Source organism: Boleophthalmus pectinirostris, unplaced genomic scaffold (genome assembly GCF_026225935.1).
Source record: "Boleophthalmus pectinirostris isolate CB_2022bp ecotype Guang Dong unplaced genomic scaffold, ASM2622593v1 HiC_scaffold_6, whole genome shotgun sequence".
Taxonomy (NCBI): Eukaryota; Metazoa; Chordata; class Actinopteri; order Gobiiformes; family Gobiidae; genus Boleophthalmus; species Boleophthalmus pectinirostris.
This window is the reverse complement of record NW_026571447.1, coordinates 28,579,659-28,599,058: the sequence shown is the minus strand read 5'-3', so window position 1 is coordinate 28,599,058 and position 19,400 is coordinate 28,579,659. Positions and strand designations below refer to the sequence as shown.

The 19,400-nt window shown below is 37.5% G+C and overlaps 1 protein-coding gene across 1 annotated transcript in view; it reads left to right on the top strand.

Annotated features, from left to right (window-relative positions):
* Nucleotides 1-19,400, top strand: part of itga10 (integrin, alpha 10) — a 44,683-nt gene that overhangs the window by 9,554 nt on the left and 15,729 nt on the right. Inside the window, exons 2-8 of the mRNA XM_020927946.2 lie at nucleotides 2,570-2,681; nucleotides 2,761-2,870; nucleotides 3,300-3,388; nucleotides 6,845-6,959; nucleotides 7,040-7,167; nucleotides 9,182-9,330; nucleotides 15,844-15,994. Coding sequence (XP_020783605.1) covers nucleotides 2,570-2,681; nucleotides 2,761-2,870; nucleotides 3,300-3,388; nucleotides 6,845-6,959; nucleotides 7,040-7,167; nucleotides 9,182-9,330; nucleotides 15,844-15,994 — 854 coding nt within the window. The remainder of the gene's footprint in view (nucleotides 1-2,569; nucleotides 2,682-2,760; nucleotides 2,871-3,299; nucleotides 3,389-6,844; nucleotides 6,960-7,039; nucleotides 7,168-9,181; nucleotides 9,331-15,843; nucleotides 15,995-19,400) is intronic.

Here is a 19,400-nt window from a genome sequence, read left to right as displayed (position 1 = left end):
ATATTTTTATACCTATAATATATGCCCTTTAATTCAAACCGACCATGCAATTTAACAAACGCAAATAAATCCATTGTAAGTCATGAGCATAATTTGAAACCCTTTGGAGTAAACAGGAGAAAAGGGTTTTGCTGTATGAAAAACTAAAACAGCTATCATAATAATTTTTCAAACTGTGGCATAACTGTACTTGTGTTTTGGATGTTTGATTTTGGGGTTCGGCCGCAGCTCTGTGTGAACTCAAAGTATTCACTCACTACAAATGGGCCACTGTAGGCTGTTTGTGCAATAGCCGTATGGTTTACAGTCACTTCCATCTCTGTTTAACTGTCTCTCCTCTGCGTCCCTGTGTCTGTATGAAGGCAGGTCTGTGTGTCATTACAGGGCGCTCACTATACTCCATCGTTTTTTTAACCCACACCCTCCCTCCCCTGCCCCCCTCGCTCTGCTCAGCATTTATCCATATTTTCACCACTTGCCTTCTCCCAGGGCCAGAGAAAATCATGATGTTTTGCCTGTGTTGTTGTTATTGTGAATATGTTATGTTCATGTGAGTTCATAACATTTCCAAGAGTCTTTAATTTGGAAATGAGCTGAAAGGGAAAGTCAGAAAATGGTAGAATTTGCAGTTATTTTAATATCTCTGTAATGTCTGGGCAATTACTTGGCCTATTCACATTAAGCAGAAACTAGACCAATGACAGTACCAGCTACGGTTGTCAAAAAAAATCAGTACCCAGTTACTAATTGGTGATTTGATACCGGAACTAGCATGAAACTCATTTGAGCAAGTGTCATTATTGACAAAAGCACAGATAAAACATATAACACTGTATGAGCGGATAAAACCATATGGTGATATTCAAGAAACTTCTAGGGATGTAACAATAACCGAAATATTGTGATATCTTATCATCGAAGTTCTCACAATAATATCGTGGACCATCACAATATATCGAATTACAAGTCTCTTTGCTTAAATTAAGAGTTATGGTGCAGCAATAGCTAAAAAAAGACAGAGGGAACTACATAGACCATGATCCTTTGCTCCATTTCAGTGTAGACTATATGAACAAATAACAGTTCTAAGCACTTTTAAGTCTTCGTTCTTTGGATCAAGTCTTGTCAAGGTATTTAAGAGAAAAAAGTAGTATATTCAATTTTGTTAACCTCCACAAAATATCTCAATAAATATCGTACTATGAGATGTATATCGTCAAAATATTGTACCGAAAGATTTAGATATTGTTACATCCCTAATCGTGAGCCTCCCCACCATATCATGAGCTTTCCCACAATATTGCAATAAATATCGTACCGTGACAATATCGTATTGTGAGACTTGGATATCGTTCCACCCCTAGAAACTGCTGTTTTGTGTTGCAAATTACATCCAATTTTAAGGTCGCTGTTTTGTGGTATCTATATCTGTATCACGTATCAAGCTTTTTCCGTAGTATCACAAAAGTTTGTAATTTTAGTTGCGTGAACATCTGCTGTTCGCACAGACATGATTAAAGGTACAATTATGTTTTCAGTATGGCTTAGTCACTCACACAGTTCTGATTGTAACAGACCCACCAGAGAAATATAACTCAGGTTTGACTCAGGTTAAACATCAATGTTTTTCCTGTCTGGGTATTTCCAGTAAGAGTTCCTCATTTTACTCCCAAGTAAAAACAGTCTTTTTGATTCAAGCAGACACAGACATACCACCCACCACCAGACATTTTACATCCCATTCAGGAAAATGTCATTAAAACAAAAAACCCAATATAAAATAAACAAACACTTGGCTATTTTGTGCTGTCAAGGAGAAATATTGCCCTGGGAACGAAAAATGTCAGAGTAGATGTTTTTGTGGACCTGTGGGGTGTGGTATTGTTTGAGTGAAAAGTGATGCAGGGATGGAGGGGTCCTCAGTGTTTTTTCTCAGCACTGAAAACCTGTGTGTTGAGTGTTATATACCAGTTGTGTCCCTGGTTCATTATTTGCATTACGTATTTCCGAGGATAAAATACTGATTTATGAATGTGGACAAGAACTTATATGGACTTGGGTTTAAAATAAATGAAACACAAATTATTATATGTCTTATATGTCTATGAATTAAATAAAGTAACGATACTCAAAGAATTCACCTAAATAGGACAAAGTTGGACCTTTCCTGGGTTGTTTTAGAATGGTCTTATCCTATTTATATCAAAACTAATATAAGACCACATGGAAACATTATTGCATTTTTGTTTTTGTTATCCTTGTAGTATCGAAATTAACATCAATCCTTTACCTTATCAAAGACCTTTAGTTGTTTAGTCAATTAATTTGTCAATTTCTAATGTCTCAATGTCTAATTATTTAATTGAATTATAAGAATTTATATGGAGCACAGTTGAAAGAAGAATGCAAGGAGTGAGTTTTGGGGATGACTGGTCATCTTAAGCCAACCAAGAATTTTATATAGTCGATTACAACCCTGTAGTGAAATTTAGTTAAAAATGTAGTGAAAACACTAATATGAACTGCATTATAAAGTGTATTTTAAGAGTTTCTTGTTGCTTTTTTCCAGAGTTGTGCCACTGTTTCAACATTGACGTAAAGAATCCTCGCATTTTCTCGGGACCAGAAGACGCTCTGTTCGGCTTTTCAGTTTTACAACATGAAGCAGACGGAGAGAAATCGTGAGTTGGAGAAAAACTGTAGCCACTCTTTTCACCACAAAAACTTAACATTGAATGAATTATTGTTATTTTGCTGTAGAATGCTTGTCGGAGCCCCCTGGGACGGTCCACCCAACAACAGAAAAGGAGATGTGTACAAATGTATCGTGGGAGAAGAGAGGAATTCAAACTGCAGCAAAGTCTATTTAGGTAAGTTAGTAACAGGAAAAAGCTGCCATGTGTTATGAATCAGATTTATTTTAATGTTGAGAGGAAGAATTAGAATAGCAAGGATACATTTGGATCTGTGTGTCCATTTCTAAGAATCCGCATTAGGCCTTCCTTGAAATTAATGTATTTGATTTTTTGCATTTAAAACATCACATGACTTCTCTGAGAAACTATGTGCTTGTTTGTTGATTTAAAATTTAGTAAAAGACTTTTTTTTTCCTCATCCAGTCTCATCCAGTAAACATAAATATATCTTCTGGCCCAGATGCGATTTCAGTACTCAGTAGATTGTGTGAAATTATAGTACTGTATCCATTATGTTTTCTCTAAGTGAGTTGCTGACAGGCCAGTATGATAACCTCACTGTCATATTACATCTGACTCTGTGTTTTGTGGTACTGGTTCCAGGTGAAAGTGCTCTTCAAAATGTCTCTAAGAATCTGAGGAATTCGCACTTGGGAATGACCCTGACACCGGACTCACCCGACGGCTTCCTGGTAAGAAAATAATGTCGTGGTCTTAATTCAGCTTTTTGAAATCAACTAAAACTAAAAATGATATTAAAGGTCTTTTATTATCAGTCTCCTCTTTGACTTTTTGAACTTTTAACCGTGTTAAAATGTTGTTCTCCCATCAAAAAATATCTGTAGTTAATTAGGTTTTGTTTTATTTCATTTGTGACCTCCCAATGTCCCTCGTTTGAGCTCAAAAAGATCATTTGCACCTTGTGATGTTATTAAGTGGCAATCAAAGAAGTGTTTCTCTGTGTCTTTATAATATTTCCAGACTCAATCCCATCATTTTAGCTCTCAAATTCTTATATAATTTTACAATCAAGAATAGTATTTTTTCTTTTACTTGTTCTGTCTAATAGATGATAGATAGATACCACTCTTCAGCTTTATAAAGTCAAAGTTTCTGAATGAAAAAGTTGTTAATGTGACATAAACAGAGAGATCAACAATATATTTATTTATATTACAGTTAGTATTTATTCAGTTTAAATTACTAATTTATTTTTGCATGTAAAATTCTCATAATTATAATTTTTAAGCTAAATAATCACAAATTATCTTGATATGTCTAATTCTAATTCTCACATTAATGCCGCACATAAACAAGGTGAAGTGTATTGCCCAGAGACACAACTCCAGTACATTGATTTCCTCTTTAATTACAGTGGACTAAATCTCATATTGTGATGCGTGTAATGCGTGCCAGATTGTGCCTGCTGTGTTGGGTGTGGAGCTGGGCACAGTTTTGAATGTGTTTATCTTTATCCCAGTGGTCAGGTCTATAACAGGACTGGAATTCGTCTCAGGCCTTTTGTTAATGACAGACCTACAAAAAGCCATTGCACCTCAGTTACATTTCTCCCTCTTCTCCCTCCCTCCCTCCTCTGTCCTTTCTCTCATCCTTTTCCTCTGGCCTGTCTGTCTATCCTTAATGACAGGACTAGAAAAACCTAAATGTTTTCACTGTCCATTGAATATTCACCCCCTAACCCTCTTTTGTCTATATATGCTACTCATCCAGACTGATATCTCTCATCCCAGACTGGAATCGCTCTGTAATTTTTATACAGATGTTTATCAGTCTGGTCCCTATGTCCTCAGTCGCATCTCAAGCCCAATCAAATGTTATCATGGAAATTTTTCAGTGATGCATGTGAAACAATGAAGCTCATTGGTCACACAGGAATTTAGTGCTCTGCTCATTGATTCTGCAGAAATGAGATGTGATGTTTTTCAGCAGCCTGTGACTCAAGGGGATTCACCAGTGACCAGACTCGCATCTTTGTAAAGTATTGAAAAAGTGTGTATTCCAGATCATAGGCAAAGAATCAATAGCTAAGCCCAGAAATTGATCTTAAGTTGAAAAGATCACAAAATAACTTTTCACTTTTGCAATAAAAACAAAATGTATTTCCATCCATCCATTTTCTTCTGTTTGTCCCGGGCTGGGTCGTGGAGGCAGCAGTCTAAGCAAGGACTTCCAGACTTCCCTCACCCCAGAGGTGTTCCCAGGCCAGCTGAGAGACATAGTCCCCCCAGAGTGTCCTGGGTCTTTCCCAGGCCCTCCTCCCGGTGGGACATGCCCGAAACACCTCCTGAGGGAGGCACCCAGGAGGCATCCAGAACAGATACCCGAGCCACTTCAGCTGGCTCCTCTCGTCGTGGAGGAGCAGCAGCTCTATTCTGAGCTGCTCCCATGTGACTGAGCTCCTCACCCTGTCTCTAAGGAAGCGCCCAGCCACCGTGCGGGGGAAACTCATTTTGACTGCTTGCATCCATGATCTCGGTCATTTCCCAGAGCTCATGACTAAAATGTATTTATCTGGAATATTAAATAATTTGTTACATGTTTCTCTTCTATTCACACGTTACCCATGTACAGAAGGTTTCAGCCGTGGTCATCTGGACACTGTCTTTGCAATTAAGACGTTTCAACTCTAATCCAGAAGCCATTTTCAGTTTGATGGGGATGGATTGAGAGACTGGGATTTATACTACTCTGAGTTAACTATGTCCAGCCCTGAAGAAGGAGTTTTAGAGAAAAACAACATTATATGTGGCAGCACACAAAAAATTAATACTGAAAAATATTGATATGACCTGATATTGGTACTGTAACCAAAATGTCATCCATCTCTAATACAGCCACCGCAATAGATGTTTTTTATGGACCAATACTAAAACTTTTGAAAGTAGATACTCATTTGAACAAGATGCAATTCTGAAAAAAATACATAAGTAGGACAATGTAATGACAGGACTAGAAAAACCAAGATGTTTCTTTTCCACTGTCCATTGAATATTTACCCCCTGAACCTCTTTTGTCTACATATGCCACTTTTAACATACAGGCCAACCCACCACACAGCAGCCTTATTTTAGTGCCAAACGAAATGCTTTGAAGACTAAAATACGCTCGACCCTCCCCCTTTTTCTCTCCTTCCATCTATAGAAACAATCTGATTTAAATTGCTTTTCTGGTCTGGCGTTCCAGTTCTGCTAAACCACTCATGACAACAGTTACTGCCAGCATGTCAACAATAGCCTCACTCTCTCGCCGTTGCTCCCTCATTTTTCTGTCCCTCAAAACCACACTATTGTAGAGTTTCCATGACTTTTTCGCTCTCAGTTCTTGTTTGCCTTTTGTCTCCAGTCTGCAGTTTTTATGTGTTTATATTCTGGTTAGCAGCCGCACTTGTCTATGTGTTGGAGCTTTCGATAACAACCAACCACCTACTGCTCCTGTCCCAAGTGTAAATAGAATGAATTAACGCAATGTTTTTCTTTGTCTTTGCAATCTTTGTTACTTTGAGAACATCATGGTGTACTGAACCACATTTAAAACTTTAATTGACTGATAAAAATGTGTTTTCAATTATTCTTCCACTGGTTCTTTTCTTTTAAAAATAACTGTGTGAATAAAAAGCACCAGTGTCGTCAGAATACCACTTTTAAACTTGATTTTGATACAATAAGGCTCAATACAAATTTGCTACCACATTATTAAAAACTACTTTCAATAAAGTTTAAGGCCATTTTAAAACTTTCCAGGAAATGTCTAACTTGGCCCTGTTTTTTCAGTATTGATAAATGTTCAAAGGAGTGTCTGGTTTCAATATAACTAATGCGAACAAGAGCTCAAAAAAGTAGGTTTAGGTAGATCAGAGAATGTGATTTTAGGTTTAAACCAACTGGATTTCAGCATAGAAGACTCATGTAAGGGTCATTCTGCTTTCTGACTGTACAATTGTCTTGTCATCATGTCCGATGTTTTTGTAATTAAGAATAAATCAGAATGACAAAACATGATTTATTGAACATGTCTGCTTTGTATCTTGGGCCACAGTTAAAACATGTCTACTTTGTATCTGGGGACACAGTGAAGTCAAGTTTATGAAATCTAAACCAGTTAAATCAGTGAGTATTTGTTCTGTGCAGGCGTGTGCCCCGCTGTGGTCCCAGGAATGTGGCACATCCATGTTCAGCACTGGCATCTGCGCCTCTGTCAGCGACGACCTTCAGCCCCGAGAGACCATCGCCCCGACTGCACAAAGTAAATGCAAATTCATCACTCAATACTTGACACCAGGGACATGTGTACTTTTGTGCAAACAGTCTGTTCACATGTGGCAGGATGCTCCACGTACATGGACATAGTGATTGTTTTGGATGGGTCCAACAGTATCTACCCCTGGTACGAGGTCCAGAACTTCCTCAGCAACATCCTCAGCAAATTTCACATCAGCCCCGACCAAATGCAGGTAAGTAAAGGCAACGCTCTTAAAGGTGCTCTGTGTAATTTTTCATGTTGGGAGTCTGCCATCAGCCTCTTCTGTTTGTATGTTATGTTTTTAACTTCAGTGTTCCACAGTATGCCATTAAATCTATCCAGCTTTTCTGTCATTACTTACCAAAAAATAAATAATTAACAGTCGGTTATCATTTTGAATTTGCCAATACGATTACTTTAACTCGACTTTGGACATGATACAATACATGTATCGATACAGTGCACTTTCGATACATGAGCAGCTCTGTGCACAACAGCGTCTATGAGGCTTTTACAGAATCATGTTAAAATTAATAAACATAGATAAGGCAGTGAACAGGAAGCTTCCGGAGGATGTGACTAACAACATGATAAAAAGTGCACAAATAAAATACATACTTCAGTGGAGGACACTTGTGTTTATAATGAAATATGTTGGTGTCTCAATGCTTATTACAATGCTAATTCTGAGCCATAATAATTATTAAAACAATGCCACAAACTTAAGTATTCTCCATATACAAAATAACTGGGTAGTCTTTATTTTAATTAATTTAAATTTTAGTCTCAAAACCCAAGCACCAATATCAGAATCAGGATCAGTGTTGGTGAATCTGTTGTAGAAGCAAGAAAGTTAACCACAGTGTTATTTATATTATGCCCACATTAATGTTTGTGATGTTTATGTGAATCTAAAATTAACTATAGTACTTTAGTGTCTATTCTGGTGTCCATTAATCTGGTGCATTCTTTATGTTTGGTTATAATGTCCAATAAAAACAATAAAAGTAATTGCTAACATAATAAAGTAAAACAGCAGCGCAGAGCGATGGTTTGGCGAGGACATAACAATAATATGTAATGTGCAAAGACCATGTTCGCTGGAAGAGGAGTGAAGTTTTTCTGGGATTACAGCACCAGTGAAGGTCTGGACGTGATGCAGGGGGGCAACAGGCAACATGAGGTGAAGAGGAAATACTTTTGGTTTTTGAATGAATTCAAACATTCCCCGAGTGCTGTTTGCTTTGAGAACTGGACCAGAACTTCTTAAAGGGACCGTCCGCCCCACATACTAAACATACTGTACATAGAGTAATGCAGTAGTTTTCCATGTAGAGGCTGTAATTAAGCCTTTCTTTTGTTTCAGTCATGATGTGGCAGACTTTTTTTAGCTGCTAAATTACAATGGTGTTGGCTTTCACACAAAAATCTTCTCAATCTGTAGCTTATGAATTTACTTTTTAAAAAGGATTTTCTAATGGTACCAATTGGATACGTACATCTTTGCATTTTGGAGTCAAAGGTTTATGAAAATACTCTGTTGAAAGGTGCATATATCCTTTGCTTGTCTCCATGGAGAAGCTGGAATGTTCCATATTATGGCATTAAAATGTTTTGATTGAGACTTAAGCTTAAGTAACCAAGCTCAGTAAGAGTCCAGGAATTTTTGAGAAATAAAAACACCTGCAACTGAATAAACGCAAGATTTATAATAGTGTTGAACATTTGAGGCTAAGCAACATCTCCATGGAGACAAGCAGGTGGCAGAAATTCCACAAGAAAAAGTTACGTAGTGCAATCTTTAAAGCAAAATACTAATACTAATATTTAATAATAATAATAGTAATAATAGCAATAATAGTAATCATTTTAAAGACCTTTTAATCATGCTATATTGGCTTTCCCTCAGTTATTAATGGTCAAGTAATCTTTATTGTTCTCCATTGGATGTGCTATAGCTCTGAAAATTCCCTTTTTTCCCCTCGTTCATTACACCCCCAGCCCAGATGTTACTTCACCCTTTTTTCCAGAAACGGTAATGCACAGAGGGTTCAGCCGTGTCCAGTATTCATTTTGACACAAACTCAAAAATCTGCTTCTTGCTACTACTGCAGCTGTAATCATTACTTAGAAAGCACCAAACCTTGAACCGTGGAAATCTGACCTCCAACGGAAAGTTTACTTCAAAGCCCAGTGTCACCTGCAAATCATCCCTTTAATTTCAGGTGGGGATCCTGCAGTACGGCGAGGTGGCTCTTCACGAGTGGTCACTGAAGGACTACCAGACTACACAGGAGGTGGTGGAGGCTGCCAAAAACATCAGCCGCCAGGAGGGACGAGAGACGCGCACCGCATATGCCATCCACATGGCCTGGTGAGCTGTCAATCAAACCTGCACCAATGTTATGAGTTTCATGACTGTCTGACCACCAAGTTAATTTTGTAGTATTTGGACAACACTGGAGCAACAGTTATATTTTATGCACAAGTCTTTACTATGTGTAATTATATATTTCTCATAGTGTTCTTTGTTAGTTTAGACCATAACCCAAGGGCAATGAAGGGGAAAAAATAGTAACTTTTTGGGGGAAATTCAATGCTATTACCCGTAAATGACCTCCTGATGTGAACCTAAAGTGTACATTGAATTTAAGTATAATTCCAATAATATCCCTTTTAAAACCTGGTCTTTTTGTTACCTATTTAATAGAATCTAAGACCCAGATTTTAGGCTGGTAATTTGAGTCTACACAAATGTCTTTACAGAATTAACTTAAGCTCTTTGCCTTAAAGTATGCATTTCTTTTCAAAATAAAATTCCTGCTTTATTAAACAGTGTAGGCTACCCAGTAACTCGCCCCAGTCCTGCACGCGGTAAAGTTACAAATGCTTCAGGTAATGGGATAGTTCCTGTTTTGTGGTGGATTTAAAGGCGAGGGGGAGCGTTAAAAGGGCAGTTGAAAAGCTCTGACTGGAAAATTCAGTAAAAAGGTTTTAGTGGTGTTAAAACATTGTGACAGGAAATCCACATTTTTGTCAAAGTGTCCACAGTAACTAATCTTTCCTTTTGGATTTTGCCACAGTCACAACAACTGCTTGCAATCCCCAATTTTTACAAACTTAACTCTGATTTGCTCATTTTAAAATAGATGACAAAGCAGCTGGAGAGTCTTATTTATCTTGTATTTATTCAATTACATGTATTTTTATTGCTGAAATCTGAAAAAAATGCATATTTATTGTGGGGATGCGCCAATACCGATACTGGTATTGTGTATCACACTGATCCATGAAATTTTGCTGGATCGGGTATCGCTTCATCTGATTTCCTGGGTGGGCTTTTAATTTGATGTAACAAGATTATTTACAGGTTGATTTTGGCCTAGAATGTCTCATAATATTTGAACCAATATTCATTCAAAGCTGTTCAGTAGTTATTTGAAGTGTAAATTTAAGTTGCATAACATAATTGGATCCATTTTGTAGGGCTGTACCGATATCCAAATCTCACGATACGATATCGTCATGGTATGAACCTCACGGTACGATATTTATTATGATATCGTGGGAAAGCTCACAATATGGTGGAGAGGCTCGCGATTAGGGATATAACAATATCCAAATCTGTCAGTACGATATTTTCACGATATACATCTCACACTACGATATTTATTGCGATATTTTGTGGAGACTAAACAGCTAAAACTGTTAATATACTACTTTTCCCTCTTAAAATGCCTTGACAAGACTTAATCCAAAGAACGCAGACTTAAAAGTGCTTAGAACTGTTATTTCTTCATGTAGTCTTCACTGAAATGGAGCAAAGGATCATGGTCTCTGTAGTTCTCTCTGTCTTTTTTTTAGCTATTGCTGCACCATGACTCTTAATTTAAGCAAAGTGACTTGTAATTCGATATATTGTGGTGGTCCATGATATTATTGTGAGAACTTTGACGATACGATATCATGATATTTTGGTTGTTGTTACGTCCTTACCATTTTGTAATAACTTTAGTGTGTTTTTTGGGGAAAAGGCCATTTTCTGTCCCTATTCTATCGGTTAATTTGGGTTTTCAAATATTAGTATTAATTATTAGTATTTATTAATAATTAGTATTAATATCAGTATTTGGCCTGATCCCTAGTGCTTTTCCACAGGCGTGATAAGTAAATATAAGTATTGATTGATTGATTGATTGATTGTCAAGCTTTTTCCTAGTATTTCCATCTTAGTATCGTGACCAAACTATGCGTAATGGTAGATAGCTGGCCTTGCAGAACCCACAGATGGGAAGGGGCAGTAGAAAAACAGATTGGTGTGGGTAGCGCTGCTGAGTTTGCACTGCTCCAGGTGTGGCATGGCCTGGTGCCGCTGGGTCAGCCAAGTCCTCCTGCCACAGCTGTGAAAATACCCTCTCCTCTGTACAGTACATCCTCAAGTATCCAAACCCAAGTATACGCTACGCTCAAACGCCCCATTTCTATTCTGAAAAGAGCTGACTACTTCAAACTGCATTCATGTGCTGACCCCCTGACCACTGTTATCACTTTTCGCAGCATGTGTGACCTTTGAACCCAACCCTAACTAACCCCAAGCTTATTATATCCTCTACACAGCAAAGGGCGCCCACTAAATCATATTAGACGTGCTGGTTTACGAGTACAACGCTTTGTAGCTCAAGGTTAAGGGTGGTATACTTTATTGTCCCTGTAGTAAAATTTGTCCTCTGTATTTGACCCAAATACTGGGACAAACAGCTCCAGAAGCAGTATACAGTGAGTACCTAGCTGGAGGATTAGACTTCTCTGCACATTTTAGGTTGATGGGGGAAACCGGAGCACCCAAAGGAAACCCACCCAGACACAGGGAGAACTCACAGACTCCACCCGGTCCGGGAATCAAATCTTGTGTCTTTCTGCTGTGAAGCAAACTGTATGAAAGTTAAAAATACAGAAAAAATTGTTTAAAAAGTTACATAGATTGTGTGATTATTTTGTGTAAATGTGTAGGGCGGATTTATACTTGCCCTACTTTGGTTCTGGTTTGTTCCTCGTTTGATCCCAGTTTAGTCCTTGTGTTGACTTGGTTTGGTCCTGGTCCATTCCAGGTTTAGTCCAAAGCTGAGTTCCAGTTTGGTCCTAATTTTGATGTGATGGAGTGTGACTGCAGCTGTATTAACCCAGTAAAGCTAAATTGAAGCTAAAAATGAAGCTTGAGGGTGCGTTCATACTTGTCGTGGTTTGAGCACAATTAAGTCCTGATGTAGGCCTGGTTTGGTCCTGTTTTAGTCCTCAGCTAGTCCCACTTTAGTCCCAATTTTGACGTGTGTGTGGAAGTGGGAATGCAGCTGTATAACCTAAACAGAAGTTCAAGTTATGCTGTGTAAATGTAAATTTGTTGGACTTCATAAAACTTGAACATGTCCTGGTTTGATCCGGTTCTAGACCTGGCTTTGACGTGGCGTAGACACTTAGTCCCAAATTTAGTCCTAATTTGGATTTGTGGTGTGTGTGTGTGTGTAACTGTGAATGTACTGTAATCTTATTAACCTCACAAAAATAAAAGAAAATTAAAATGATTCTGTATTAAAAAAAATGTAGAACTAGAAAATTGAGTTTTATCTTCAAAGCAATCCTTCAGCTATCAGAAATGAACAAACTGTATCAGAATAAACAGACTGTCTTTGGATTATTTTATGTTCTCTTCCCACTTGCATTAACCACTGCTCTGGCCTGCCCCGCCCGTCTGATGCCCTCCGGTGACACGCACGCAGCACTGCAGCTCCTGACCGCACTGTGTCATTACCACATGGTGTGACTCCATAAAAACGCCTTGTAACTACAGCCAGGCTTCCCAATTAGCTGCACTTACTTTCTCTTGTCTTTCATCTGTCCTTTTCTTCTTTCACACACCATTTTATCTGCTTCCCTCTTTCCACAATTATTCATTTATGACTGACTTGTCCAATTGTTTTTCAAATGCTGCAGTTCTTTATTGTCTCTGTTGGATCACAAAATTGTTAGAGGCCTTCAACTTCTGTTTAATCTTAATCAATCTGAATTTTTAATTAATACCAGAGTACCTTATTTTCAAACCATGAAAAGAGGAAGTATTTAATCTACATAATTACTTTCTATAGCTGACATGCATATACATTTTTTTCTGATTTTGCAGTAAATAAAATGTTTCATAATTAGATGCAGACATTGCTTTTACTTTTTGTACTCAGTTACAAGGATAAATTTATTTTCTGCATAACTGACATTCCTTGACATTTCTTTTTTTTTCTGTATTAATTTGTTTTTTTTGTTTTTTTTATTCATATATATATATTAACTTTATCAGCTTGGGGATGGGGATGGAGGGCGAGGAGAGACATAGCATATTAGGGTTGTCAAAGGTATAGAAAATCAGATACTAATCAATATTAAAATTAGTATTGAAACTAAATATTTATTCATGAGCAGTAGGGATGTAACAATAACCAAAATATCATGATATCGTATCGTCAAAGTTCTCACAATAATATCGTGGACCATCACAATATATCGAATTACAAGTCTCTTTGCTTAAATTAAGAGTCATGGTGCAGCAGTAGCTAAAAAAAAAGATAGAGGGAACTACATAGACCATGATCCTTTGCTCCATTTCAGTGTAGATTACAAGAAGAAATAACAGTTCTAAGCACTTTTAAGTCTTAGTTCTTTGGATTAAGTCTTGTCAAAACATTTTAAGAGGAAAAAGTAGCATATTAACAGTTTTATTAGCCTCTACAAAATATTACAATATATATCGTACTGTGAGATGTATATCGTGAAAATATCGTACCAAGAGATTTGTATATTGTTACATTCCTAATCGTGAACCTCCCCACAATATCGCAATAAATATCGTACCGTGAGGTTCATACCGTGACGATATTGTATAGTGAGACTTGGATATCATTACACACCTAACGAGCAGGTATCAATACTAAAAACATCACATCCACAGGACAGAAATTAACCTTTCCTGAATAGCTTTAGAATGATCTTGAGCTGTATCAGAACACACACGTATACATAGACTAGTACCAGTATATGGACCACTATGGAACCTATGGGGACGACAGAGGGATTACTTAGATATAATAACACATGGCATTGTAAAATAAAGTACTAATTGTACTTTCTTGTATTTTCACTCATTCCTTTATGTTGATTTCTCCTCTTCTTGCCTCTCCTTCCTCGCACCCTATGTAATTTGCAGACTGCATGGGCCGAGGGGAAACGGTTGTTTTTAACTCTGAGTTTCTTGCGGCTGACCACAATGTTATATTTAGGCAAAGGCTGGAGTTACGCCTGAAAATGACTGAGTTCACAAGCAATGACTGGCCCTGCTGTAACTATGTGTGTGTATGTATGAGTGGGGTTTGAGGCTTACCAACCCTATTGAATGCTCCGAGCAGGTCCACACAGGGAACAGGTTTTGGGCAGAGGACTGGGTGCGGCCCTCTCTGCTGTCCCGGGCATTTAGTCGCATGTTTCTGGAGGACGGGAATGCACAGATGTGGTGAAGATAGAGGATGACACACGGTGGAAGTAGTGTGACCAATCAGAGGCAACTGGCAGCTAATGTGTGACTAACATGTTGTTGTATGGTTTAAACACTTACAGCTCATTGTGATTCCAGAGTCCAGTGTGATTTATTGGCTCTGGTGCGGTGTGAAGTGTAAATAAAGTTAGTTTGGACGTGTTTATAAAATCAACAAGACAAATATGGTGTTAGTGACCGTCAGTGGTGATTGTGAGAATAAACATTGTGATTTTGAACAAATGAATAAACCCCATAATAAAAACAAGTGAAATACATAATTATAAAGTTTTAATTTAAATGTACACTGTAAATTTTGTGGTACAGGATCCATCATCAGATTGTTTCTATCATTGCCGAGTCTGGAACATTCACATAAAGGCAGTGATGTTATCTATCTTTCATTGATTCAAGTACATGTGTTTTTAATGTAAAAGAAATATTTTCAAAAATATTCTTATTGTGAGCAAAGTCACCTCTCCACAGATCTGAACTGGTGCCCTCACCTTCTTGTCTCTTGTAGATAGGTTTAATGCCATCCAATGGTACCCTGATGCATCAGCCGGTTTCACTTCGTGGAACTGACTGACCTCACAGCATTAGAATTAGTTCGCTCGACAGTAGACGGGTACTTTTTTCATTTAACCAATCACTGCTGTTTGGTCGTGACGTATGTAATGTGCCACAAATGGGGCTAACTGGTATATTAAGCTTTTTCTAAATCCCATAGTAAGAAGGGCAATAACCTCTTTCCCCTTGATAAAATTCACCAAACATTTTCTTTGCTCCAGCTTCAGGGAATCATTGACAACACAGACAACACACAATATATGGGTATTCACTGACCGGATGGTGCCCGAACTCACACTTCCAGGGTTCTTGCAAACTGTCTAGTGTATTTCGATCCCTGACCTAGTCGCTGGAGTGAAATGAAATTGAGCTGGGGCACTAGGTGGCGCCAGCCTGACTAATCCAATGGAACATTCCAGGCAAAACAAGATTGGTGGATCCTCAAACCCAAAAAGTTACAAAGTGCACCTTTAAAAAAAAAAAAATAAAAATCAGCAGCTTCATTTCTCTCTGAGACCTAAAACATGATTTATTTTCATAGGTCTAAAGCATTTAGGAGTACATATAACATTTATTGTTGCTAATAAAATTGTCCATTCAAAATGCTTCTGATTTCATTATGACATCTGTAATTATTGCCTTTTAATGGCTATGAACATTCCTGCAGGTTTCTGTTCTGTAGTGAATAAACATGTTAAAGGATTAGCCTGCACAGTAAAATATCTGTATCCTTATTTCTTGTAGCACAGAGGCATTCAGTGCAGAGCGAGGGGCCCGTGAAGGAGCCACTAAAGTGATGATCGTTGTGACCGATGGAGAGTCTCACGATGGCGAGGAACTGCCCGACGCCCTGGAGGAGTGCAACAGCCGAAACATCACCAGATACGCCATCGCTGTGAGTGTGGACTCAACACGGCTACTAGGATCCACTAGAATTACTTTAAATAGCATTTACAGTCAATATCTATGTTGGCTTTATTAGTTATGTTTGTTTTTTTATTCTATTATGTTTTATTTAGCTAGTTATTGGCAAAACTTTCCCCAAACAGTTTTATCTACATGTTTATTTAACTTTTAAATATATTTTTATATAAGGGAAGTATGAATATTTGCCCTATTTTAAGTGAATTTTATACTTATATACTATACTATATTTGGGGAAAAAGGACTGAAATGCCTTAAAAGTCCAAATGATTCATGTCCAATGTGTAAATTATCCTCAGATCAAACAGACTCTTCTGAAAGTTCTTCATTGTTCTACCTGGTAAATAATGAGAAATAGTAAAGTAAAGGAATTCCTGTTGCAGTAACTAAAATAGATATTCATATTTGCTGCGTACAAACCTTTGCTGTAGTTGGCACACATTTTGTTTCTCATACATTTAAACCTCCCCTTGTTGACCACATAGAGCTACCACCACACCCCTTAAATAACCTCGTGTAATTGCCAAATGTCCCACTGAATCTAAAATAGCTCATCAAGAACAAAAACATCGGCCGCCCAAACTTCTGTTTTACTTTGGAAGTTGTGGCATGAATAGACGCAATTGGACTGGAAGTAAATATATGAAACCAAGGCTTGAAATTACAACAGACAGCTAGTTAGAAAGTTGGTACATTTTCATATTTATAACACTAACACACATTAGTTCAGGTTATGTTTAGGTGCTTAGCTCCTACACTCGATCTTTATCCATGTATTTGAGTAAAATCTGTCCCAGTACAGATATATTGTATAAGCAGATGTCATATAAGTCTGCTCAGAACCATACCTGGAGTTGTATTTTGTTTAATTCACACATTTAATACACAAACCCTCCATATTTACACTTCATATTTCTGAAAACTCTCTGTTCCACATTGTGTCCTCCATACACCTTCACTAGAATTATTTGGGTGATTTCAGCTCTGGAATTGCCGATCTCTACTGAACAAAAGGTAAAAGCTGTTAACTCAGAAAGTAGTATTTTGATCTTTGAAAATGTAGACAAACTAATAAAAGGTTATTCAAACGTGTGAACGAAACAAAACACAACTCCAGGTCTGTTTTTGATGAGTGGTTAGTCCACCTCAGTTCACCCAATGAGTTAAACCCTACTTTGTCAAATTTTGATGAAACTTGGTAAATAGGTAACTCATAGCTAGAAAAGACAAAATTTCAAGTTTTAGTTTGATTGGACCAACAGTTTCCAATATATTGCGCTTTTTTTGGCCAAATTTCATATTGCATTTACTCAGCAATTACTGGTCCGATATCAAATTGCATTTTAGTACTTTTGAGATGAATTACCTTTTGACGTATATTTTGATCTTGAAATTGACCATAAGGGACATGCCCGACCTCAATGACTCCACTAGATAAAATGTAGCCCTATATGTCTACTACAACATATAAAAAATCTGGAGGGGTTTTCTTTTTTATTTTCACACAAATTTACCTAGAAGTTGACTTAGAATTTCCTTATGATTTCCCCTTTCCAGAAATACCTTGGTTTTTGATATCGGACCAGTAGTTTCTGAGTAAATGCAATTTAATATTCGGCAACCACGCAAAAAAGTGAAAAAATGAAATTGCGATATCTCGGAAACTGTTACGCCGATCATGCTACAATTTGAGATTTTGGCTTTCTTGGCTATGATTTACCCATTACCAATTTTCTTTGCAAATGGACAGTGTGAGTGTTCAAATAGCTATTTTTTTTGGGGTGAATTGAGGTGGAACGACCCTGAAGTAACAACATTTTTTCATGGCTTAGAACACGAGAATACATTTAGCATAATATAGGACATTTAAAACCATGACTCACTTAAAGTTAATACACATTTTAAGCGATATTTAAAAAAAGAAAAGAAAAAAAAACAAACGCACAAAAGAATACAAACTCAAAACAGACTTATCTACAGCGTTTCTCTCCAATCGGATTTTTAGCCTGTGGGTTCAGCTTCAAACAATGCAGCCAAATACAACAATAACATCGAAATTATTCCGCTGAAAAAGTAAAGGTGATGACAAGTTACTACTGTTCAGTTATGCAAACGGATCACAAGAGAGAGCGGGAGAGACGGAGTGAAATTGAGGAGAGAGAAAGAGAGCCCCCCCACCCGCTTTCTCTGTCCTCAATGAAAGAAAAGAAGAGAGAGAGGACGAAAGATAGATTGACTGAAAGGAACAAAGAGAGAAGGGACTTAGGGAGGGAGAGATAGGTGAGATAAATGGAATAAGAGAAGGAGATAAAGAAAGAGGGGAGGAAGAGATACAGAGAAAGAGAGAGAGACAGGAAAAGAGGCAAGAGAGTGAGAGAAAAGAGCAAAAGAAAGTGAGAGGGGTGTCTAAGAAGCCAAAAACTTCTGCACACAGACTTTTTTTTATTATATTGCGGTATCGGAATCGGTTTTGAGTATCAAGTCTCTTCTTTAGTATCATCAATAACACTCGCTCACACACCACCAGGAGTACATGTACCACAGTTTGAGAAACAATGGCATATAGGAATGTCCCAGCCCCCTCCGTATAAGATCTGTGGATACATATAAATATTCACTCCCCTCCAGACCCTACTCTTTGAAAACAGAGGATTTCCTTAGCACAGAGGGAGATCCGAATGTTTTTCCTTCTCTTATGGAATTCACTCATGTAACTGCGGGCGTTAAGCTATCGACCAATCCAGCCACGCCGAGTGTTCTGGATCAGTCCTGTCAACAGCTTTTCTCTGATCCTGTAATCCTCATTGACAAACCCCAAGTGGCTTTCATTTTTCCTTTTATGTTTTATGCTAAATTTAGTGTAAAATGTTCCAGATAGGAGCATTCTCTTTCTGACACGAGATACTGTGATTGAGGTTAATGTGTGAATGTAGAAACATACAGAAATACCACAGTAGAGATGAGTGATTTGGGGAAAATATCTAATTACATATTTTGTTCACAAGTATTGCAATTAGGTTTCCGATTTATGTCTTAATAATAGGATTCGATTCATCTTGCCCTATATTTTATCTCTCTTTTGGCTATGTTTTGGTTAGTTTTTATCAAAACAAATCTCATCTATAAAAATAAGAATTGTAGTAGTGTGTAATATGACTGGATGGTCACCATTATAACATGATGGGGTGTCAAAGAGGTATATTTGTGTAAAAAAAAAATATATATATATATCAAAAACACACACACACAAATCGTGCAACATTTTTATGCCTAGTGGCTTGTAAGATGGTACAGTAGAAAGTCAGGCACTCCCTGTACACAGGGGTGATAAACTCTGGGAGTCATGGGCAACTCCTAAATATTTACTGAAAAATTTT